A 22617-nucleotide genomic window follows, 5' to 3' on the forward strand; every position below is an offset into this window, starting at 1 on the left:
TGAAAGGTTTGCAATTTTATTAAGAAAACAAAAAAATAACCTACACAAAAAAAAAGTTCCATTTCTGTGGGCAGCACGTAAGGCAGGAGGGACAGCTGGAGTCTGAGGGCACTCCTGCCTGCGCCCGCCCAGCCTGCTAGGCCTCCTGCTGCTGGATGAAGGGGTTGGGGATGGCCTCCATGCCGTCCTGTGGGCAGATGAGCACCACGGAGGTGCCCCTGCACACCACCAGGCCCAGCTGGCGAGTGTCCTCTGTGAGTTTGTATTGGTCATCAGGGTCTGCAGAGAAAGAGAGAGGAGGAGTGAAAACTTGAGACCATGCCTGGAGCAGGAATCGCTCCCCCCACCCCTCCAGCTGGGACTTCAGAGGGGCATGCTGGCTGGGGCAGCAGGCCAAGTGCCTCCCAAAGCCAGAAATGCAGCCTTTCTCCCTGCGACAGCCCACAGACCGGGAGGAGTTCTGGAAACAACCATCCGAATCCTGTCCCCATTTTGCTAATGAGAACATGAGGCCCAGGGGACCGCAGGGATGCTGGGTACTGAAGCTAATTGGGGGCACTGGCACTGAGCCAGCAGAGACCCTGAGGCCATGTTATTGGACGGGCAGCTGGACTACAGATTTGTGGGAGCCCTGTGGGGCCGCTGTCCACCCGTGTCAATGGTGCGTTAACACAGAATGAGAGGAACCCCATGGACATGACAGCAAGCTCTAGGGGAGCTCTTTTAAGGTCACATCAGCTAAAGGCCCCATTACTGCCACTGAAGGAGGTGGGGGAGGGGAAAACCAAGTGGCCTAGTGAAATCAGAGACCCTCGTCTGAGAGGCGGGCCTCCGACCTCAGGTCCTGTAGAGACAGCGGTGGTCTGGGCCTGCACCTCCCACCCTCTGTCCACTGGAAAGGGTCCAGGCCTCCCTGAGGGGCTGTTCTGGGAGTGAGGTGAGGGAACACAGGCTTGCCAGCAGGTGGGGCAGCTCCTGGTAGGAGAGGCTCTAGAAGGAGCAGTGGCCACACCTCCCAGGGCCAACCCGCCCTAGTGCCGTGGCTGTCTTACAGGTGAGGAAATTCGTCCACCCAAGGGGGCTTGGCTAGGACTGGGTAGACCCAGGCGGGAAGAGAAAAAATGAGGACAAAGCAAGAGGCCCCCTGGAGTTGACCAATGGAGCTGAGACCATGCTTCTCCTGTGAAGAGGGCCTCTCCTCGGTGGCCCGTGACATTCCTGTGTGGCTGCGTTAACTTTTCACCCAAGTAACCTGTGTCTCAAAACGGTGGTTATCCCCCGAGGAGTAAGACCCCCCACCCTCTCAGGTCTTGGCATCCCCTTAATGCCTGACCTGGCTGAGACGAAGAACTTGCTGGCTGATGGACCAGGGATGGCCTGACTGCTGTGGGATGCTGGGGACGGAGGGGCTGGGGGCTTGGGGGTTCAGGGACCAGGGGCCAGGGGTATAAGGGGAATAGGACCCTTTGTCAGCAGCAGGGGTCACACACCGGGACGGCAGGAGACAGGGCGGACTGGGCTGGGCAGCAGGTGCCTCAGGATCAGTGATGGTGGGTTAGCAAAATACTTCCACATCCTTTAAGTCTCTGAGAGGACGGTCTATTGAACTTGTCTGGAATGCTGGGACAGTGGAAGATGAAACATATCCGGCAACTGTCTGGTCTAGAAGGACCATACTCGTCACTCAGATGGCAGGCTAGTGGGTCTGGAACAGTAAGAAAGGCCAGGCAATGAGGTCTCCACGCCCCGCTGGCTGCGCTCACCTCTCATGTATTCGATGGTGCCATCAAGCACGAGGTTGAGGAGTGGGTCAAACCCTTTCAGGATTCCACTGGCTTGTGGGAACCACCAAGAAAAGGAGAGAAATGGAAAGGTGTAAGATTAACAGTGGTTTTGGGGGGCAGGTACCAAATACCACTAAACTGCATACTTTAAAATGGTTACATTAATGTGAATTTTACCTCAATTGAAAAAACAAACCAGAGTCCTAGGTTATAGCTCCTTGACCAAGTGGCTTATCTTTGTACCTGAGAACGGGTGAGCCCCCAGTGCCCGACAGGCCACCCATCCTCCATGCCCCGATGCCTCTCCCAACGGCTCTCGATGGCCTGCACATCTGCACACTCATCTGTGCTTCTGCCCGAGAGGCTCCTCCTCCCACCCCTCCTCTCAGCTTCCAGGCCTCTCTTCGCCCTGGTCTCACCTGGTGGAGGCAGGGACCCCGCTATGTCAGCACTCTGCTTGCCTATTTTCCCTGAAAGGCAGGGCCTGGGTGCTGCAGTGCCCTCTTCTCACTAGATTCCAGTTGCAGACGCAGAATTAAGCACAACGTTTCCACAAAAAGCTGCAAACTCTAACAAGTGCTACCAGGGAAGGTGGAGGGGTCAGGGAGGGCTTCCCAAAGCCAGTACCTTGAGCTGAGAGCCGGAGAATGACCCTGGCAGTTCACCTGGTGATAAATCAACCTGGTGAAATCACTCCAGGTGGAGCAACAAGTACCTTTGCAGCCTGGTGGCAGACGGGAGCTCCATTAGTTACTGAGAGGCACCAAAGGCTTGTCTTTACCCTGGGACAATGGGCAGACCCCAGAGGGTGAAGAGCGAACAGATGTATTTTTAAAAGGTCTCTCTGGTCCGCACGTGGAGACTAACTATAAGACACCGGGCGAGGTCTGGACACATTTTGGTTGTCAAAACTAAGGGATGCTTCTGGCACCCCGTGGGTCGAGGCTAGGAACGCTGCTCAGCACCCCACGGGGGTGCCCAGGACGACCCCCATGACCAAGCACATTTGGGTTCCACAGTTAACAGTGAGGAGCCTGAGGAACCAGGTGTGGGGGATCAGCGAGGAGCTGCAGCGACAGAACCGCACAGGAGGCGAAGTCTTGCATTCCAGCCCCAGCTGCGCTGATGTGGCTTTGACTTAAGTCTGGTCCCCTTTCCTTGCCTCAGTTTCCCCAGCTGCAAATGGGCATAGCAGCTGACCTCCCGGCGTCGTTAGCAGGCTTGCACGAATTATGCAGGCAAAACACCTAAGCGGTGCCCAGAATCAGCAGACCCTTTCGCCCCTAATTACTGCTCGTAAGTCGTTCGGAAGTGCGGAACCGAGTGCCTCACCTTCGCGGCCTCCCTGAAACTTCACGCGGATCGTCTTGTCGATGTACTTGGACAGGTCCAAGATGCTCTCCTTCTTCTTCTTCTCTTTGTCCTGCAGGAGAAGTAGAGCGCGTGAGGGCGGGAGCGCGGCCGGACCCCGCCGCACTCCGCCTGCCCCGCCGGCGCCGCCTCGCGCTCACCGCCATCTTGTCGCACCGCCCCTTGCCGCGCTGCGCGGGGGCCGCCTCCGCGCTCTTTGACCCCACTCCATACGCAAGCGTGCTCAGGCACGGCGCTTGCGCCGCGCGCCGTGCCGGGGCGTTGCTGGGAAACATCTGGCGACGCCTGCGACCCGCCAACATGGCGGCGGCGCTGGCGTGGCTGGCGGCGGCCTGCCTCCTCCTCGCAGCCCAGGTGAGGGCTGCCCCTGCCCCGTCCGTCCCGCTGGATGCGGTGACCCGGCCCCTAGCCCCCCCGGCCGCGCGCGGGGTCCCGCCCGGCCCGGCCTGGGGACATATTCGGGGACCCGCGCCCCCCGCGCGGGCGGCTCGCGGGGCACGGAGCCCCGTTGTGACCTTGCGGGCCTGTCCCCGGTTGGGCTGCCTTCCCCTCCTCGGAAGCCCTTTGCACACTCAGTTCCGCAGAGCTCTGAAGTTTGGGGGCCCATCTTCCTCCCTCCGGCCCCTCTGGTCCATCTCTGGGTCTCTGACCGCGGCCGGGGACGCTCCTGTCTGCCTCCGTGGCCTTGGCCATGTGGCTGTCTCTCTCGGACCCTCAGTTTCCCCTTACACGCGACGCTAGCGCCCACTCTCGTGGCTGTGGTAAGCTGTCGAGCGCGACACCTAGGCAATGCCGGGAGCGGCCAGGAACCCTGGAGTGGGGTCGAATTCCCATCTCACTTTTACTCCTTGACCTTGGGCGAGGGAGTTCTGGCTTTGGGTCGTCAGTTGCTTCTGTACAAAAGGATCGTAAGAGTGCAGTGTGGACTCGAGCGACATGGTGCGTGGGGTGATGAACTGTAGCGCGTTTGTTACATCTTTGCCACTTAACGGTAAGGGTCTCAGATGCTAGCGAGAGACCGACCTTGAAATGGTTGATGTACCTTATCAGGGGCGCATCTTTTATTTCCAAACCCTCCCTCTCCCCCCCTGGTTCAGCAGCTCAGGGAATGGTTTCCCTAACAGCCCCGAAAGCGTGGCCATTAACCTTGACCTGTCCACCCGACCCCATCGCCACCTTTCTGCAGTAGCTCCAGGTGGGTGGCTGGGGGGTTCTCCCCAAGGCCACTTTTGTCCCCCACAGCCCCAGTCCGTTCTCAGAACAGTAGTGATCGCTTTCAGAGTGTGTCAGGTCTTGTGATCTGGCGGCTGAGGAAGCGTCCCTGCCTCTCCAGCTCTGTGTGATTGCAGACACTTTGCTCCTTGTTTTTTTCTGCTTCCCTGGACTGCTCTGGTCATCCTTCCGGTCTCAGTTTAGCAGGCCCCTCTCTCCACGCTCTCTGGGATGCCCTCTCCCATCTGTCTGCCAACCCCCTGTAGTTCCCCTGACCTTGTTTAATCACCAGTTTGAGTTCTGAGCAATTTGAGGGCAGGGTTGGAGTCCTCCAGCCATTTCGAACTAGGGCAGTGAAGGGTCATCGGGACAGTTTGCCTGGAAAGGCTTTTTCTAAGCAGTGGCATCTGAAGGGTGCTCTGCGGGGTGTTTGCCAGATCTTGAAGGCAGAGGGAAGGTGGTGCAGGTGGTGGGAGCAGGGAGAGCCGGGTGGAAGTGTGAGAGCTGATGACTTATTTGGGGACTGTGAGGGATCTGCTGCGGTTGGTGTATAGTGTGGTCTGATGCTTGCACCCTGAGAAAGGTACCACCCTAAGGGAGCTCCTTCAGGTGCGCTTGAAGACAAGATCGGGTTTCCCCCTCAGCTGGAGGGCAGGGGCTGGATCAGCAGTGGGAGTGGCTGTAGGCCAGGGTAAACGGCAAGCTGGGCCTGTGACCTTCCTGGGCTGGGGCTTAGGGGGCAGGCTTAGCAAATCCGAGGCTGGAGGTGGGAGATCATAGTGTTGGGGCCTTTGGACTTTACCCGAGCAGGCAGAGGACTTTGAACTTTATCCTGGGCATAGAAAATTAGGAGAGTGTTGGGGAGAATGAGGGACACAGTTGGGACTGCTCGTCACAGAACAGTACCATCGTCAGAATATGCCCTGGATGGCACAGCACTTTCCTTGGGTGGGTTTGTTTCTCCCAGCTTCCTCCAATAGACCAGCTCTCCCAGGGAGGGGGGGTGAGTGCTTGCTGACGGCCCTAAGTGATCAGTGAGGGATTTAACCTCCTGTAAAGACCCACCTCTCTCAGTTGCTACGAGATACTCCCGCCCTGCCTTCACCTGTTCCCCCTACTCCTCCTCCACCTGCCCCTCTGTCTCTCCTCAGCCTGCCCCCATCCATTTGTCCCCAATACCTCCTCTACCTGTCCTCTGCCCCTCTTCCACCAGTTCCCCCCACCTGTCCCCATACCCCCTCTACCTGTCCCGTCTCCCCTCACACTGCCTTCCACCTGAACATCTTTTCCCAAGCATTTGGGTCCTTATTCTCTGCTGTCTCCCAGAACTCGCTACATGTTCTGAGAAGGAGGAAGTCTGGACCCACTAACCACTCTCAAAGTCCCTGATGTGGGTGCTTTCGCAGTAATCACGAAGCATGGTATCCCTGGAAGTTCCTGGACCTGCTCCGTGAACGTGGCGTGTCAGAAGGTGGCGTGTCTGCAGTGGTACTGGTTGTTTCCACTTCTCCAAATTGGGGCGGGCTGTGCTGGAACGTGGGCTGGGTCCTTTCAAAGAACTCTCGCCCGTCTCTTTTAACTCAGAGGATGAGGGAACTGTATTCAAAGTGAAACCATGATCTCTGTGGTATTTGTTACAAGCACAGGCTTAGTCGTACAAGTCCTGGGGAGGAAACGTCGTGAAGTACGCTTGTGGGCTGTTAAATGAGTTTAAAAAAAAGAACCAGTTTCTATCCATTCCCGTTTTTACCAACAGCCTGGCTCCATGGATCAGGGGTCAGCAAACTTCCCGGAAAGGGCCAGACAGTGAATATTTTCGGCTGTGCAGGCAGTTGCCCGTCTCTGCAGTGGCAGCCAAGAGCAGCCAGAGGCCCTGCACACAGGCCTGGGACAGCCACGTTCCAAGAAAATGCTGTCTGCAAACAGAAGGTGGCTCATGGTGCCCAGGGGTTGAGGAGCTCCACTGCTCCCCGCTGCGGTCCAGGGTGTGGAGGTGCCAGGGGCTCTGAGCTTTGGAGGGGGCATGCACCGGGTACAGTACTTGGGGCTGGGATGAGGGGCACCCTCGGGGCGCAGTCTGATGGGGAGAACCTGGAAGGAGGGCCTCCTAATCCTGCCTCCGGTCAAGGGACCAAGGCAGCCTGTGTGTGGAGGTTCTCTGGGGGCAGAGGCAGGTGGGGCAGGATGCTGCCTTAGTAAAGCACTCTGAGACCCCTAGTTGGCCTCCGGCAGTCCACTGCCCTGCCCTGCTCTCCTGTGAGTGTGGTGGCAGTGGCCCTGAGCTGCTTTGTCATACAGTGCCTCACTCCAGGGGACACATGCAGGTGCCAGAGCTGATGGGCCGGCTGGGACAGTGGCAGGTGGGGACTATGGAAAGTGGAACTTGGACCCGTCACCTGGTGTCAGCCTTCAGGCTTTGAGGTTGGGGCACCCTGGGCTTTTCACCACGATACCACCACCAGGGCCAGCTAACTAGGGCCAGCATAAAAAGCTCCTGGAGTGGCCTGGCTGTGCTTCCGCTGAGGACCGGCTGTCTGAGAACCAGCCTGTGCCCCAGTCGAGGTGTCGGCACCCACAGTCTGTCAGGACCCTTGGTAAAATCAGACACCCCCTCCACTCCCCCACTTTGGCAAAGCCACATCCACAGAGTGGGTGTGGGTTCTGCTGTGCCAGCTGGTGACCGTCCCCACCATGTGTCCATTGTTGGGAGCAGCTGCCACCTGATTGTCTCCACAGCAGACTCTGGGAAAACGGCGGGTGTGTTCTCCGACTTCCTAGAGGTGGTTACAGCCCAAGGAAATCCAGAACTGCAGTACAGGCCCAGGGGCCTGAAGTGTATAAAGCCTGACCAGGGTCCAGATGGCCCTTCCAGCTCCAGGAAGCCACAGACTAGGAAGGGCCAGGGCCCGTGTGTGTGGTGTGTCCAGGCCCACTGGCGGGGTGCTGACAGGTCTGAGGTCACACCCAGGTCTCCCTGAGGAGACTTGTCCCTGTACTTGCCTCTGTCCCTCGTTTTCTTCACCGTGAAATACATTATGTTCCTGCCCTTTCTGTCCTGTCTGCGGGAGGCAACCAGCCCAGCCCTCACGGGCATCTTCATTTAATTTGGGCCCCGTGTCATCTGGGTGGCCCAGCCCCTGTCCTGCGCTCACTAACCCCTGCCCCGTTGTTCCAGGTGGCCTGTGAGTACGGCATGGTGCACGTGGTCTCCGAGACCGGTGGCCCCAAAGGCAAGGACTACTGCATCCTCTACAACCCGCAGTGGGCCCACCTGCCACACGACCTCAGCAAGGCGGTGAGTGCTGGGCTGGTAGCCCTCCCTGCTGGGGGGCTCTGCGCACCCCTTCCAGCTTGGGGCCTTGTCTCTCTTCCTGCCGTCCTTCCTCCCGCCTTGAGGAGACTCATGTGCGAGAGCCAGCTGGAGGATGGAAGAAGGACCTCAGCTGGGAAGCCATGGGGTGGGGTCTGGCACCACCGCCCCTGGGCCTCGGTTTCTGTGCTCATGAATGAACGACGTCTGGAGTGCTTTGTCTGTGCATGGCCCCCAGTGGGGACACCAGCCAGGCTGCCACTTGTCAGGTGGGGGCTGGCTGGCAGAGGAGTCTGAGAGGAGTGGCAGCTGGGGGCGGAGCGTGGTGGGGCTAGGGCTCTCCTCTTCCTCGTAGGAGACCTCCCTCCTTGGCCTGGCCTCGCTTTTCCACTCAGAAGGGCCTGGAGGATGCTCTTGTGGGGTGGTTCACACTACAGAGGCTGATGCTCCTGCCCCTTGCGCTCCGTCTGCAATGGATGCTGGAGGTGGATCTGGAGATGCAGGGAGGATTTCTGAGGGGTTTGCTCTGAGCGCATAGTGCCCTGTCCCCACTGTCTGCCTTGTGCTTGGTGTGTGTCCGTGTGTGCGCAAGCATGCACAGGTCTGCAGGCCCTGCCCACCCTCTGCCCTTGTCCTTTCTTGGAGCAAGGGTCTGAGGTTCAGTGGGAGCAGAGGGGAGGGGCATCTGGACAATGCTTACTGCAGTTATCTGGATGTTGAATGCCCAGCTTGAATGGACAGGGTTCTCTGCTGCCTTGGTTCCTGTGAGGGCCAGGTCCTTCCCTGGCTTTTCTAGAACAGCTCTCATGAGCCCTGCTTTCCCTCAGTCTCTCTTGCAGCTGCGGGACTGGACGACCTCCATGCTCTGCTCTCCATCTGACCTTCCCACCAAAGGCTTCAGCAACCAGATTCCACTGGTGACGCGGGGGAACTGCACCTTCTACGACAAAGTGAGACTGGCCCAGGGCAGCGGGGCCCACGGCCTGCTTATTGTCAGCAAGGAGACCCTGGTACAGCCACCTGGACACCCTCCTGGGCAGCAAGACCCATCTGGGGCAATGGTTGGAGGTGGGAGGTGGGTGGGAGCCCCTGGGCCCCAACCAGAGTGGGCATGGGCACTGGCTGGGGTCTAGCTGGCCACAGCCAGGGGAGGTGATTTTGGTTTGCTGAATGGCTGTGGACTTGGGCCTTTGGACCCTCATCTGGCAGGGGCCTTGTCTCAGAGCAGTCGGGGGTCAGGAGATACAGGGCTTGGAGGCAGAGCGCTGGGGGGGGGCCTTCTGAGGAGTGGGTGGCATGGGTCCGTGTGCTAGCCTACCCTCCAGGACCCTACAGGGCAGATTGGCTTCTAATCAACCTGACCCCAAGATCTGAGTGAAAGGCGAGCACTTCCTCCCCCAAAGAGTGGTGCGGAGCCTGCAGGCCTCCTTCCTGGAGTGTCCCCCTTCCCATGCTGCCCGGCACCTGAGGTCTCAGCACATACTGGGGAATCTTCCCCTACTTCAGGGAGGGCTGGCTCTGTGAGCCACACCATCAGGAGGGGTTGGCTGTCTGCCCCATCCTGGACGGGCCTGGGTCAGCCAGGGATCTGCCTCCTCTGGGCCCCCAGGTCCCCCCGGGAGGCAACAAGACGCAGTATGAGGAGATTGGCATTCCGGTGGCCCTGCTCAGCCACAAAGACATGCTGGATATTTTCAAGGTAGGGGGTCCCTACCCCTGCAGTCTGCGTTGGGCCTGGGGCCTGAGTAGATGGCGGGTGGGGCCTGTGGGAAGGCGGCCCTGTCTCTGGCTGGCTATGGGTGGGTCTTATTCTCCGTGAGTTGGCCCGCAGTGAGGGTGGACCTTCAGTGCCACCTAAAGTCAGGACCAGAGACCATGGCCGTGAGGTGCCTCTCGCTTGTGGAGGCAGCATCAGTCCCTTCTTGCTGCTTGCACACACCTGGCCTAGGCTGTCTGACCTGAGGCCTGCACTCATCTTTGATTTGGGGAGCTGGGTCCAGAGCAGGCAAGCATTATTATATAAGTAAACGGGATCTCTAGTCTTTGAGGAAGCTTCCAGAAGTTCATAGTAAACATCTGAATGCAGGCCTCATGTCTCTCCCCATGGGTCCCCAGGGGGCCCCTGGGTGCTCCCCAGGCGATGTGCACCCCGTGTGCACACAGGCACTTCCTGGCTCCTGGTCTGCGTTCTCGCTCGGGGCTGCCCTCATTCGCATCTTACTTCGTCCGAGTTGATTGCATTGGGGTTACGAGTGGCCTTGAACTCCGATGTGTTTTCTGATGCAGAGTTTTGGCCGAGCGGTGAGGGCAGCGATGTACGCCCCCAGCGAGCCCATGCTGGACTACAACATGGTCATCATCTTCATCATGGCCGTGGGCACGGTCGCCCTCGGGGGCTACTGGGCTGGGAGCCGGGATGTGAAGAAGTGAGTCCTCGTGTGCGTGTGCGTGTGCACGTGTGTGCATGTGTGTGCGTGATGGGTGACCCTAATGCTGGGAAGTGCAAATGTGAAAGTGGCAGGCCTGCCCAGAAAGGGGGTGCTCACACTCCCACAGAACCTTCTGGAGTATAGTTGCTGTGAATACTCGGGAGACCCAGCCAAAGGCCCTCTGGGTCCCGTTCCCTGAGACTCTGCTCTGGCACTGGGATCCGAACCCAGGCCCTCCCAGACCTGGGCCACACTCAGAAGATGGGGTCTTTGGGGAGTCCCCGTGGTGCTCAGGGGCATTCCACAGCGGTCTGTGCACAGCATGACCCTCTGGTGACCAGGGGCCCGCCTGCAGGAGCTCCATCTGCAAGGGCCCCGAGCTCCTAGACACGGATGTGAGGTCCTAGGGGCAGGTCTGGCTTTCCTGTGTGGGGGCACTGGGGACACAGTGGGTCTGGAGCGGGCGGACAGGCCGACATGTGAGCTGTCTCTGCCTGTCTTTCCCTGTCTCCATGGTCCTGGGGACTGTGCCAGCCGGCCAGGTGTCCCCGTGACCAGCTGTGCTTCTCAAGAAGGTACATGAAACACAAGCGAGATGACGGGCCTGAGAAGCAGGAGGATGAGGCTGTGGACGTGACGCCCGTCATGACCTGCGTCTTCGTGGTTATGTGCTGCTCCATGCTGGTGCTCCTGTACTACTTCTACGACCATCTCGGTGCGTCCCTGCTGGCCTCGGCTCTGCAGAAGTGCGGGGCATGGCAGGGTGAAGGGAGGGGCTTTGGGCGGGGTCTGTCCCCTGCCTCTGCTGGCCGCAGGTCACCATGCCCAGGCATAAGAGTGCATGGGGCCCTTCTTGGGGGTGTGCCGGGCCCCCGGTGCCCTGGCCTTCTACTCACTGCCACCCTGTTCTGCAGTCTACGTGATCATTGGGATTTTCTGCCTGGCCTCCTCCACGGGCCTCTACAGCTGCCTGTCGCCACTGGTCCAGAGGCTGCCATTTGGCAAATGCAGGTGAGCTCTCAGGTGGCATTCCCCCAACCTCACCTGGCTTCTTGCCCACGGCACTGCTCTCGAGGTCCTGCCCCACGGCCTCTCCTTGGTCCAACCACTTTGTCTCCTGTTTCCTGGCCCCTGAGGCTCCAAGTTCTGCTTCTGTGATATGAGGACCCCCTCACTCTTTCGTGGCCAGTCTGGCACAGTACAGGCATACAGCAGGTGCTCACTCAGTGCTTGCTGGGGCTTCACGGGTTTGGGGAGCAGGACAGAATGGAGAGATGAATGGGCTTTATCAGTCCTTCCACCTCCTCTTCTCGGGTGGTGTCCCTCTCCCCACAGTCCATTCCAGGGCTGATAGGCCCAGTGGGACACAGAGCCCAAGCGGGGCGATGTGGGTGCCAGGCAGGAGCGTCTGACAAGGCGGAGCTGGGCCACATGGCTGGGTGCACTGGTGGTTCAGGCCTGGAGGTTCCCTGCTGCCAGGGGCTCAGCCTGGTTCTTATGGGGCAGGTGGGCAGCTACTCAAGGATTTGGACAAGGGAATGAGACCTTTTAAGGTTGTCGTACAAGTGTGAGAGGGTGGGGACCTGAAGCCAGCTGGGAGACAGAGGGCTCAGCTGAGGGCTCCCACGGGCTCTCCTGGGCTCCTATGGACTCTTGTGAGCTCTTGGAAGTTTCAGTGGGCTCAGTGGGTTGTTGTGGGCTTAGAAATGGGCCAAGGTTTGCTAACCGGAATTGCCTGTCCCCACCCAGATCTGCTCTGCTCTTGGAACCTCCCTTCGAGAAACATACTAAAGGGCAAGGGGGTTGTGGGGATTGTGGGTTTAACAGAATGTGAGGTGGAGGAAAGCAAGGCCAGGTGCACAGGGTGGTGGGTGGCTCATCTCAGAGCAGAGCCTGGAAGACAGCAGGAGGCCTGGGGGGTGAGTGGGCTTGTTGAAGTCAGGACCTGGGGGTGCCGAGGGCCTTTGGGGCCAGAGTTGAGGTGACCCTTGTGGGTGCTTGGTGGGAACAAGGCTGTAAGGGTCCGAGGTCAGTGGGGGTGGTGAGGGGCATGCCGCCCGTGACGACCGTCCGCTCCTGCCCCACTTGTCCCCAGGGTCTGCAACAACAGCCTGCCCTACTTCCGCAAGTTCCCCCAGGTCCGCATGCTGCTCCTGGCACTGTTCTGCGTGGCTGTCAGCGTGGTGTGGGGAGTCTTCCGGAATGAGGACCAGTGAGTGCAGCCCCCGGGAGGCCCCTGGCCTGTGGGTGGCCCCTCCCTGCAGAGGGCTGTCCTCGGATGCTCTTGAGTGCTGGACCTCCCCCGAGGTCATTTGGGGGCACCTGGTGTCAGTTCACCTCCTTGGTTACTGAAAGCCCTCCTTTCAGCCCTCTGGAAGCGGTGGCTGTGTGGCGCCCAGGTGCTGACTGGGCTCAGCGGACAGCTGCCCGGCCACGGCTGCCCTGCCTGCTGCCCGCGTCCAGTTTCATTGGGTTTGTCTGGGTGCCACACGGACTGTGATTGGATCTGGATATGAGATGCTGCAAACCCTCTTGGCCCAGGTGCCCCAAGCCATGTTCTCCAGGACAGCCTCAGTGGGGCCCTGGGCAGCGGGGAGGGGAAGCCGCTCCCCAGCCCTGGCGCCACTTGTCCCCACTGCTCCCACAGTGCTGCCCAAGGGCTGTGCTCAACCGGCACTGTCATGGGTGGTTCAAGGAGGCTGGCTGGCTTCTCTAAGGACTTGCTTCCCCTCAGCTCGGCCCCTCCTGCGAGGCAGCGCGTGGGCTCTGTGGCCCGGAGCCCAGGCTGGGCTGGGAGGGCAGAGCCGGCCTGTCCCCGCCCAGCCCGCCTGCTGTCACCGACACCATCTGGCGCTCTCGATGAGCCTTTCCCAAGGCAGTCAAACGTTCTTGGCAGCACCTCCATTTGGAGCCATAACAGATTTAAGTGGCAGAAGGAAAACGGGAAAATATTTTGAGTCCTTTGTACACAAAGAGAATACGAACCCTCGCAGTTAAATCTAAGCCAGGAGACTTCTCCATTGTATAAAATTAGACCAAGCTGCAGTTCCTGCATCTCTGGGCACATACAGCCGACAGCAGGGCACGTGGCTGGGTGCCCACCTGCTGCCTTCGAACTTTTCCATGTTCTTTAACCCCCTTGGCTGGGGGACGTTGGATCCCGTGTCCGGGAAAGCATCTGACAAGAGGTAGGCAGGCAGAGCCTGTGCCAGGGCACAGGGTGAGGCAGGAAGCGGAGGGCAGAGCCCAGGCAGGGCCAGCAAAGTTGAGGCCTCACCACCCCCCAGGGCTTGGCAGGTGGGGCTACACGGGGTAAACTGTCCCCGCCAACCCCTCTATCAAGTCATTATTTCTTAGCACCTTGACGTGGGATTCACAGCACAAATTTAGTGTGCAGATTCTGGGGTGTGGCTGCGTGGCAGGACCTGGGTGGTGGTGGGTTAATGCAGGTGTGTGGGGTGGGCCTCAGCTCTGCTTCTCGTTCCCACAGGACTGTCGGGGGGCGTTTCAGGTGCTCGTTCTCTGCGCCTGCCCCTGGTGGTCAGAGCCCTAATTTCCCACCGGCCGGAAGAGTCTGTGGGGCCTAGCTAGGCACGGGTTTCTCAACTATTTAAAAATTTTTATTGAAAGGAAATTTAAATCCAGTAGATACACAGTTCCCTCGCCCCGTGCGCACATCCTATGACCTGGGCGTGAAAGCCACCACTGCAGAGAGACAGAGGCCCCAGCACGTGTGTGTCTCCCTCTGGCCTCTTGGCATTAGGACGTGGGGTCTGCTCACCCCTGCTCCGTCACCATCAGTGCCCCGCCTGTCCCAGGGAGGCAGGGTCCATCCTGCAGGTTGTGGAGGCCACACTGCTGTCTCTGGTAGCACCGGTGCCTTTGAGACATGGCAGGGTCACGCCGGTGCTGGCTGTTCCTGACTACCTGGGGTCAGTGAGGTGGCCAAGGAGGGAGGAGGGCGGTGGCTCGTGGCGAAGTCTGTCCCAGCAAGTGATGCTGCTCCTCTGCCCTCCAGATGGGCCTGGATCCTTCAGGACGCGCTGGGCATCGCCTTCTGTCTCTACATGCTAAAAACCATCCGCCTCCCCACTTTCAAGGTGAGGGCCCCAGGAGTGGGGGGCTGTGCAGGGCCTGAATCCTGCGGGCCTTTTCTGTGTCAGCTCCATGCTGTGAGTGGCCAGGCCTGCCTGCCACCCAGCTCTGCCCCGGCCTTCCATTCTGAGCCTGGGGCTCCAGGTTATTGCCCACAAGACCTGGTGGAAATAGCTTAGAAACACGTGGGGAGTGGGAAGAGGGTTGTCATCCCCGCTGACCCATCACAGAATGGGAGTCTCCCAACCTTTCCCGATACTGGGAAGCCTGGAGAGTGTGACTTGTGCTCTGCCTCCAGCCCTCCACTAAGTGTTGCTCTGGAACACCCCCTCTCCTGTTGCCTGAGGGCTGGGGTGGATTTCACTCAGACTTTCTTAGAAAGGCTTCGTCCCAGTGGGAATAGACTAAACCTTGGGAGGGGAACTGAGGTTGTGGGGATGTTTCCGGGAGTCTCTGTGCCTGGTGGTGCTGGCCCCGCCTCTCAGGACACCTCTCCCCAGGCCTGCACACTGCTGCTGCTGGTGCTGTTCATCTATGACGTCTTCTTCGTGTTCATCACACCCTTCCTGACCAAGGTGGGTGGGCCTGCCCTGCCCCTCCTACGCTGCCTTTACACCCAGCCCTCCGCCCCCACTCTGATGTGTCCCCCCCACCCCATGTCAGAGTGGGAACAGTATCATGGTAGAGGTGGCGACTGGGCCCGCGGACTCCGCCACACACGAGAAGGTATGTTCGGGCCCTGGCGGCCGGAGGGGAGTGCGGCAGGCTTGGGCTGGCCTGCAGGCGCTGCCTCCTCTCCCCACAGCTGCCCATGGTCCTGAAGGTACCCAGGCTGAACACCTCACCACTGGCCCTGTGTGACCGGCCCTTCTCCCTCCTGGGTTTTGGGGACATCCTGGTCCCAGGTATGGGAACTGGGCACATGGGTGGATGGCCCCACAGCCCTGAAGGCACCCAGGTGTCCTTGTAGTGTGGGGTCAGGGGGCTGATGGGTGGAGACAGAGCCCAGCAGGTGGGGCAGGTAGCAGTCAGGGCTGGTGCGTGGTCGAGGTGGTCCCTCCTTGGCCCCAGGGGGCAGCCCTGCCCTGTTGGTCCTGGCTGCACGGATGTGCCTGCCCGGGGCTGGCTGTGCAGGGCAGGGTGCACCCAGGCAGGATGTGCTGTCGGGTACTCGCTGGCCCATGTGCCAGGTTACAGCTCTGCCCTGAGCTGGCAGTGTGGTCGCCTAGGAACGGGCAGCAGTAGCTGTTAGACTTCACACAACGCCCAGCCCCTTCCTATGGGGTTGCCTGGCCCTTATCTGGGGTCTGGCTCGGTCCCTGGCCCGTGTTCTCTTCCCCAACCAGGGCTGCTCGTGGCATACTGCCACAGGTTTGACGTCCAGGTGCAGTCGTCCAGGGTCTACTTCGTGGCCTGCACCATCGGTAAGCTCCACACTCAGGCAGGGCTGGGTGGCCGTGGTCCCCGTTCCCCGCTGCTCCCGGCGGTGGTTCGCAGAGCTGGTGGGAAGGGGGCAGTGCATGGCCTCTGCTCTGTCCTCTTCCTCACTCTCTGTGATCGGGGTAGTTGTTTTTCTTTGTCTCCTTTTTGTCTTTTTCTTTTTCTTCCAGTGATTTCTTTTGTTACCAAAGCCAATGACACAAAGGTGACATTTTCTCATTTGGCGTTGGGCCCATTGCCTTTATAAAGTTCCAAACCAGTTTGACTGTCCCCACCCCATCAGCTGTCAAGGAAGAGAAGCACATCACTCACAGGCTCTTGTACACACCCACCCACTTCCTCAGGGGAGTCCGGCTGGGGGGACAGACCCCCTGACCCCTGACCCTCGTGGGTGGGCGTCTTGTGTAGGCCCAGCAGCCTGACCCTGACCAGGATGTGACCAGGAGGGCACAGGCCACCGGGTGCATTTGGAGGTCACTACAGTTCAGTCCTGCCACCCAGTGCCTGCGGTTGCTGGCGCAGTGTGTCTGAACCCTCCCTCCAAATGAACAGTCCTCAGAACTGTCCTGTGGAGACACAGCTGCGGAGGCTCCATGTCTAAATGGCGATGTGTCCGAAGGTTCCCGTAGTTCCCGTTATTGGAACTCATTAGATCTTACGGAGCGGCTGAACACCCATATCCTTCCGTCTCTGCCTCTGTTAGCACCCAGGCAATTGATGCTGTTACATAGGGACCCTCCCTAAGTGATGCTGTCCCTTGGGAGTGTGGAGTGAGGATCAGGACAGAGCCCAGGTGGATGCTGGGAACGGGCTCTGGGCCTCGGAGGGAGCTTCCAGTTAAAAGCTGCCTTTTTGTAACTTCCCCTTTGAAAGAGTGGCGGGGTGGCTGGGGTGAGATTAGTGCCAGAGACTCCAGGCTGCGGCTCACGTTGCCCGTGGTTGGTGTTTCATCCCAGCTGCCTCACTGTGTGCTCTCTCTTTGCCTGTGCGTGTACATGTGATTACATATTTACACTCACACATGTGACAATGCACATTCTATTTTGAGCTGCGAGAGCAAATTGCAGACACAACGCCCCTTCACCCTTAGAGCTTTACCAGTGTCTCACGTGCACAGAACCCTTTTCCAGGGTCACAATTAGGTAATCAAAGATTTGACTTCCTAATTCTATGTGAACATTATTGTAATTCCAAATTATATTTCTAACTAAAGGTTTATAAAAATGAGATATTTGGGTATATTTATAGCTCTTTCTCCAGCCGCTTCTGTGGTTCTAGACCCTTCTCACAGTTGCCGGCTGCCAATCAGAAAGCCCCATGCTCTCCCGTTCCCTTCCTCTCCCCGGGGTTCCAATCTGCTCCCCAGCCTCTCAGCTGCACCATCGCTTCCTCCTGTCTTCTCTTTGAAACTCACAGCTTGCCTCTCCCCTTGGGACCAGGTGGGACATACGTCCTGGAAGATGCCAGAAGGTTTTTTTCACTTCTGGAAGTGCCCAGCTTCTGTTGGCTTTCCCCCGGGCTCCCAGCAGTCCTTCGGGAGGTCGGGATGGGGAGGCCTCCGGGGACTACTGGCCCAGGTAACACATTGCTCGTCTCTGTCCCTCCAGCCTATGGCATCGGCCTCCTGGTGACGTTCATGGCCCTGGCCCTCATGCAGCGTGGCCAGCCAGCCCTCCTCTACCTGGTGCCCTGTACGCTGATCACCAGCGGGGCCCTGGCCCTGTGGCGCAGGGAGCTGGGCATGTTCTGGACGGGCAGCGGCTTTGCGGTGAATACCAGTTTGCTATGACTGTCTGCAAGAAATAATAACCCATAAGCCCTAACTAGAATTAAAGTTGAGTAAAGCCTCTAGTTTTACAACTAAACCCTGTAGCCCCATCCCGTGGTTGGTGTCTCCCCATTTCTGGAAGTTTTTTTCATTTTGATTGATTGACCAATTGATTTTAGAGAGAGAGAGAGAGAGAGACTGATTTGTTCTACTTATTTATGCATTCATTGGTTGATTTTTGTATGTTCCCTGACCAGGGGTTGAACCCACAACCTTGGCATATGGGGACGACGCTCTAACCAACTGAGCTACCCAGCCAGGTCTGTTTCTGGAAGGTTTTGATTTGGTGGTGTGTCCGGGTTGCCCTCGTGGCTCTGAGCCATCCTTGCGGAGGGGACAGCGTGTGGCTGTTGTGCCAGGTGCATCTAGAGGATGGTGCTGGTCCCACAGCACAGCAGCACCCATTCGACTGGGCACAGGCTTCTGACTGCTTTCCCCATTGAGAGCACAGTGCCAGGCTGGGGCCGGCACTGGAGCCCCTCTGCGAGGTCAGGAGCTATCACAGTCGGGCTCTGGGCCCTGCAGGGGACCTGGCACCTCTGTCAGGACCAGCCATGAACGAGTGACCGCAGGGAGATTATGGGCCAACTCAGTCCTTCTTCGCCTGCAGACCCTCGGCTCAGCATGCCACCCAAAGGAAGGGGTGGCAGTGGGGCGTCCCTGCCCATGACACACGCTGGTGATACTGTGAATGTGACGCTACTGATTCTTGTGGAAGTTAAAAACACCCCTCCCATCTGCCCTGGGATAGAAATGCCAGAAAGGAGCAGGACTCAAGGTCTAATTCGACGCAGAGCCAGGCCCTGTCCCAGGCTCTCAGGGAAGGCCGCCTGGGTTAGTGCCCACCATCCGTCCTCAAAGAGTCTCAGTCCCAACTGGCACTGGCTTTGCCCCAGAGCTGGTGGGCTGGTTCTAAAAGGTTCAGGAGTGGGGAACAAGCCAAGGATGTCAGACTCAGGTTTCTGCCTGAGGTCCCCTTCCTGTGGACTGCATGCTCCTCTGTGGGACTGGACCTGCTTGTTCTGGTCCTTGAGCCTGACCCCCTGGGGATAGTGCTTCCTCTGCCTCCCGTCCCCCATGGCTCTGCTGGCCTCACCTACCCCTTACGCTGGCCTGTCTCCTCTTGCAGAAGGATATACCTCAGCCTCCTTGGGCGCCAGCCTCAGCTGAAGGCCCACAGCCTCTGAAAGACTCTGAAGTCGTGCTTTCCCAGCAGCCTCCTGGAGAAGCTCAGGTCAAGCCCACCCTGCCTGCCGAGCAGCCTCCAGAACTGGCTGATCCCCAGAACGTGGCCGGTGAATCTGCCCAGGAGCCCACAAGTCCTGCCAGCTGCACCCTTGAGCCCACAGGCCTGCCAGACTCCTCAGCCTAGAGGGGCCAGTGCAGCCTCAGCCCCTCGCTGTTCCCCCAAGACTGGACCTGCCAGCCCCGCAACTTGGTGCTCTGGTCTGGCCGATGCTCACGTTTCCTCTGCCTCTTCGAGCCCAGCCGCACCTGGACCCTGGCCCTGCTCCCAGCTCGCGTGGCTGCCGCACGCCCCTCGGACCGCCAAGGTCCCTGTCCCATGAGCCCAGCCCCATAGTCTTTCTAGTCAGAGTCTCTTGGTGGAACCTCAGAAAGGGCAGGAAGTGTCACCTCCACCTGCTGAAGGCTGCAGATAGGCCACACTTGGTGCTCACACCATGCTGCTGCTTTCCCTGAAGATGCCCCGCCCCGCCCTGCCCTGCCCTGCTCAGTGGGGAAAGGCCCGCCCAAAGGCCACTGCTCTTCTGCGGCCCAGCTGGTCCGAATGCTGAGAGCCCGGGCCCAGGGGTGTGGACTCAGGCCCTCAGCCCGGCTGGCATGGGGTCTGGACCCACCTCTGGGTTGGTGGAGCTGGGCTAAGAGCTGCCAGCGTGGCTGGCGGTAAATACACAGGGGCTCTCGGGCTGAGCCCTGACCCTCGTTCCTCCATCAGGCTGGGTCGTGTCTGGAGCCTGTGCTTCATCCAGCCCTTCCATGTCTTAATAAACAGCCACGACTTTCTGAAATTCCAGTGGTGTTGCCTCTCTTGGACTGCCCTTCCTGGAGGCAGGATGGGCGCCAGGCCTGGGGGCAGGGCCCCTGGGGTCCACAGGACTGGCACCCCGGAGCCCGCAATAACCAGCTCTGCCCTTTGTGTCGGCTCCACTGCCTCTCAGCACAGAGGGACGGGGGCTTCCCTTTCCACATCACGGGCACCTGCACGTTCTTGACACCCTCCCAGCGCACACAACTCGTCAGTCTCTGCTGCAACGTGGGCAAGGCGAGCACACTGCGAGGAGCTTCTGGAACATGGGAGAATATTCTGGAACTGGCATTTTTGTTTTCTACCTCTGAACTTTGCAACAGATGCCATGAAACAGCTGGCCCAGCGACCCCCGTGGCCCGGCCCCCTCCCTCCACCACCGTGCTGCATGTGTCGCCGCCACTCTGAAGCCAGTGGGCTTCAGCTCTGCAGGCCTGGCCCTGGGACCTGCTCCTTCCTGTGCACACACCACCTTCAGACTCATGCTCAGAAGATGTTTCCATTGGAGTGAGGGCAAGGGCCCTCCAACCACGCGGCCTCACTCCTGTCTCTTGTAGACAGTAGGCCTGGGGCCAAGCCGTGATCCACTCTGAAAATACCAGCACCAGACAGACTCACAGACCGTCTTTGTTAGCCACACTCCTCAAGGGAGAAATTTTATTCCAAAAAAACAAAAAAGTCTTCCACTTGTTTCCGTATGTTTCCCCTGGGAGGGAGAGCAGCTGGACCTGTGGCCCCACAGGAGCTCCTGGACGTGGGGGCGGGGACCTACGTGTCGCCACTGGGCAGCCTGGGCAAAGGACCCACGTGGCCCCTGTCTGCCCCTCAGCCTGCGCCTTAATCTAAGCCATTTTGTACATTGGTGAAAAAGATGGGAATCTTTTCCAGAAATGAGATAAATGTCACAGAATTTGAAGGCAATGTTCCTACAATTTTCTTTGCAGTTTTGGCCTTGCTTCTGTTCAAACCTTATAATTAAACAGCTTTTGTTATGTAGGACTCAACCTTTGCCCTTTCTGAGGTGAGGGGGTGGAGCCTGGCCCACCTGCAGCTGCAGGGCAGGGCTGGTGGGGTTGGGCTGTCCTGCGGGGACACCTGCTCAGTGGTCTCTGGCAAATGCACAGCTTGTGCTGGCTGCGGCTGAAGCTGGGCTTGGGCTGCAGTGCCGCTGATGGTGGGTGTGGTACCCTCATGAACGGCATTTCAGATCGCAGGGACCTTCAAAGTAACTCAGTCTGTTTCCTGTGCCTTGGATACCGTTAGCTCATCCACGGTTATCTCAGGGGTCTGGAAGGGAATCACCTGTCGTGGGGGCCATAGGCCTGCCACAAAGGCCACGTGGTGAGTGAGTGGGGCTTTTCAGGCCACACAGCCTCCGTCACAACTAGGCAAGTCTGCTGCTGTGGCCAGAAGTGTCTCAGACAGCATGGAGCACGTAGGGTGACTGGCTGAAACTGTTGGTTGACACCGAAATGTGAGTTCCATGTAGTTTTCACAGGTCACAAGATGTCCTTTTTGATATTTTCCAACTATTTAAGAGCATAAAGGTCTTTCTTAGCATGCATCTGTGCAGACAGGCCAGATTTGGCTGGCACTCACCAGAGCGCGGACCACCGGCAGAAACGCAGACTACAAAGACGTGGGCTCTGGGGGGCGAAGGCTGCTGGCCCAAGTGCAGGGCCAGGTGTTCGTTGTCACCAACCCCTTCTTTGCATCCACAGCAGCTGAATCTCCAAGGCTAAGCAGCCTTCACCGGGCCAGCCAAGATTTGAGCAGAGACATGTGGACTCTTCCAGGTGCCAGTGTCACCATCCCCTCTTCTTGGGCAAAAAGACCCCAACCCCTGTGAGACCAGCAGAAAACAAGATGCAGCCAACAGTGAGGTTTAGGGCAGACCAGCTGGGGAGGGACGGCTTAATCACAGCAAGGTATTTCTAGAATATTTAAAATCACTGTCATTTGTAGTTTTTACTATTCATAATCTCCAGTAAGCTAAGCCTTTTCTTTTGTTTATTTGTTTTTAAGATTTTATTTATTTATTTTTAGAGAGGGGAAGGGAGGGAGAAAGAGGGAGAGAAACTTCAATGCATGGTTGCCTCTTGTGCGCCCCCTACTGAGGACCTTGCTCGCAACCCTGGGCATGTGCCCCGACTGGGGATCGAACCAGTGACCCTTTGGTATGTAGGCTGGTACTCAATCCACTACGCCACAGCAGCCAGGGCATTCTTTTCTTTGTTTAAAGCAATTTATTTCCTTAAAAAAAAGATGTTATGTATTTATTTTTGGAGAGAGGGGAAGGAAGGGAGAGAGGGAGAGAACGATCGATATGAGAGAGAGACATTTATCAGTTACCTCTCACACACACTCCAACTGGGACCAAGCCCACAACCCAGGCATGTGCCCTTGACTGGAAATCAAACGTGACCTTTCGCTTTGCAGGATGATGCCCAACTGACTGAGCCACGCTGTTCAGGGCTCCACTGAGCTTTTGTAAAAGGAGTGCCTCAGTGGGTCTCGGGTAGGTTGTTCACCCTCTGTCTCTGAATCCCCTGTAACGGGGGTGATGACATACCCACCACCTGTCACAGGGGAGGACCCGGAGGCCAGGTGCCTGGGGCCACACGGAGTAGCTGTATTGACTTGGTGGTCTGTCCATCCTACAGGACTGACAGTGGGGTGCCCCTTTGTGAGGGTGGCAGAGCCCAGCAGCTGCCCCGGTGAGGGAGAGCCCCACACTTTCCGCAGCAGAAGCAGTAGCTGCATGTTGGCTCTGGAAAGACCACGCTTTGCTTCTGCTCCATTGGGGTGCACAGCTGAGCGTCTTGAATAATGCTGTAAGGGCAGTGATTTCCTTTTACTAAGCAGGCCAGAGCTTACACACTTGTCATTCATCTCTTCATTCATTCACTCATTCATTCACCCAGTCTTCATCCAGCACCTGCTGTGTGCCAGGCCCCCTGCAGGGGCCCAGCACTGAACATGTGACTCTCAGACCCTGGTCTGGCCCAGGCGGCTCAGCCTGGTGAGGAAGGGAGGGATGCGGGTCAGCACAGGAGAAGCCTGCAGCTCCACCTTTGGGGGCAGGTATCAGGAAATGCTGC

At 58.5% G+C, this 22617-nt stretch overlaps 2 protein-coding genes across 9 annotated transcripts; one reads left to right on the plus strand and one right to left on the minus strand.

Moving 5' to 3' along the window:
- Window positions 1-3472, minus strand: LSM7 (LSM7 homolog, U6 small nuclear RNA and mRNA degradation associated). 6 transcript variants are annotated; one of them, XM_071219174.1, is made up of 5 exons: window positions 3296-3457; window positions 3117-3207; window positions 2412-2508; window positions 1764-1831; window positions 1-279 (listed from the first exon to the last, which is right to left on the minus strand). In XM_071219174.1, exons 1-5 carry the CDS (start codon window positions 3455-3457, stop codon window positions 137-139), a joined length of 561 nt encoding a protein of 186 aa, XP_071075275.1. In that variant the 3' UTR covers window positions 1-136. The 6 variants fall into 6 exon arrangements, 4 of the variants coding, with proteins under 4 accessions (XP_071075275.1, XP_053767260.1, XP_053767262.1 ...); XR_008425136.1 differs by lacking the exon at window positions 1764-1831 and adding an exon at window positions 1491-1705 and having other exon boundaries at window positions 141-279; XM_053911287.1 differs by having other exon boundaries at window positions 217-279; window positions 1764-1835.
- Window positions 3381-20508, plus strand: SPPL2B (signal peptide peptidase like 2B). Of its 3 annotated transcripts, none has more exons than XM_053911282.1 (15): window positions 3381-3509; window positions 7543-7662; window positions 8505-8687; window positions 9287-9376; window positions 9964-10103; window positions 10679-10821; window positions 11021-11117; window positions 12202-12318; window positions 14125-14206; window positions 14702-14776; window positions 14865-14927; window positions 15007-15106; window positions 15548-15625; window positions 17249-17409; window positions 18599-20508. In XM_053911282.1, the coding sequence occupies exons 1-15, from the start codon at window positions 3456-3458 to the stop codon at window positions 18839-18841; spliced, it is 1746 nt and encodes a 581-aa protein (XP_053767257.1). In that variant the 5' UTR covers window positions 3381-3455; the 3' UTR covers window positions 18842-20508. The 3 variants fall into 3 exon arrangements, with proteins under 3 accessions (XP_053767257.1, XP_053767258.1, XP_053767259.1); XM_053911283.1 differs by having other exon boundaries at window positions 10682-10821; XM_053911284.1 differs by having other exon boundaries at window positions 17249-17475; window positions 18599-18737.
- Window positions 20509-22617: the final 2109 nt, after the last annotated feature.

The sequence above is a fragment of the Desmodus rotundus genome, chromosome 9, assembly GCF_022682495.2.
Source record: "Desmodus rotundus isolate HL8 chromosome 9, HLdesRot8A.1, whole genome shotgun sequence".
In the NCBI taxonomy this organism is placed as follows: domain Eukaryota; kingdom Metazoa; phylum Chordata; class Mammalia; order Chiroptera; family Phyllostomidae; genus Desmodus; species Desmodus rotundus.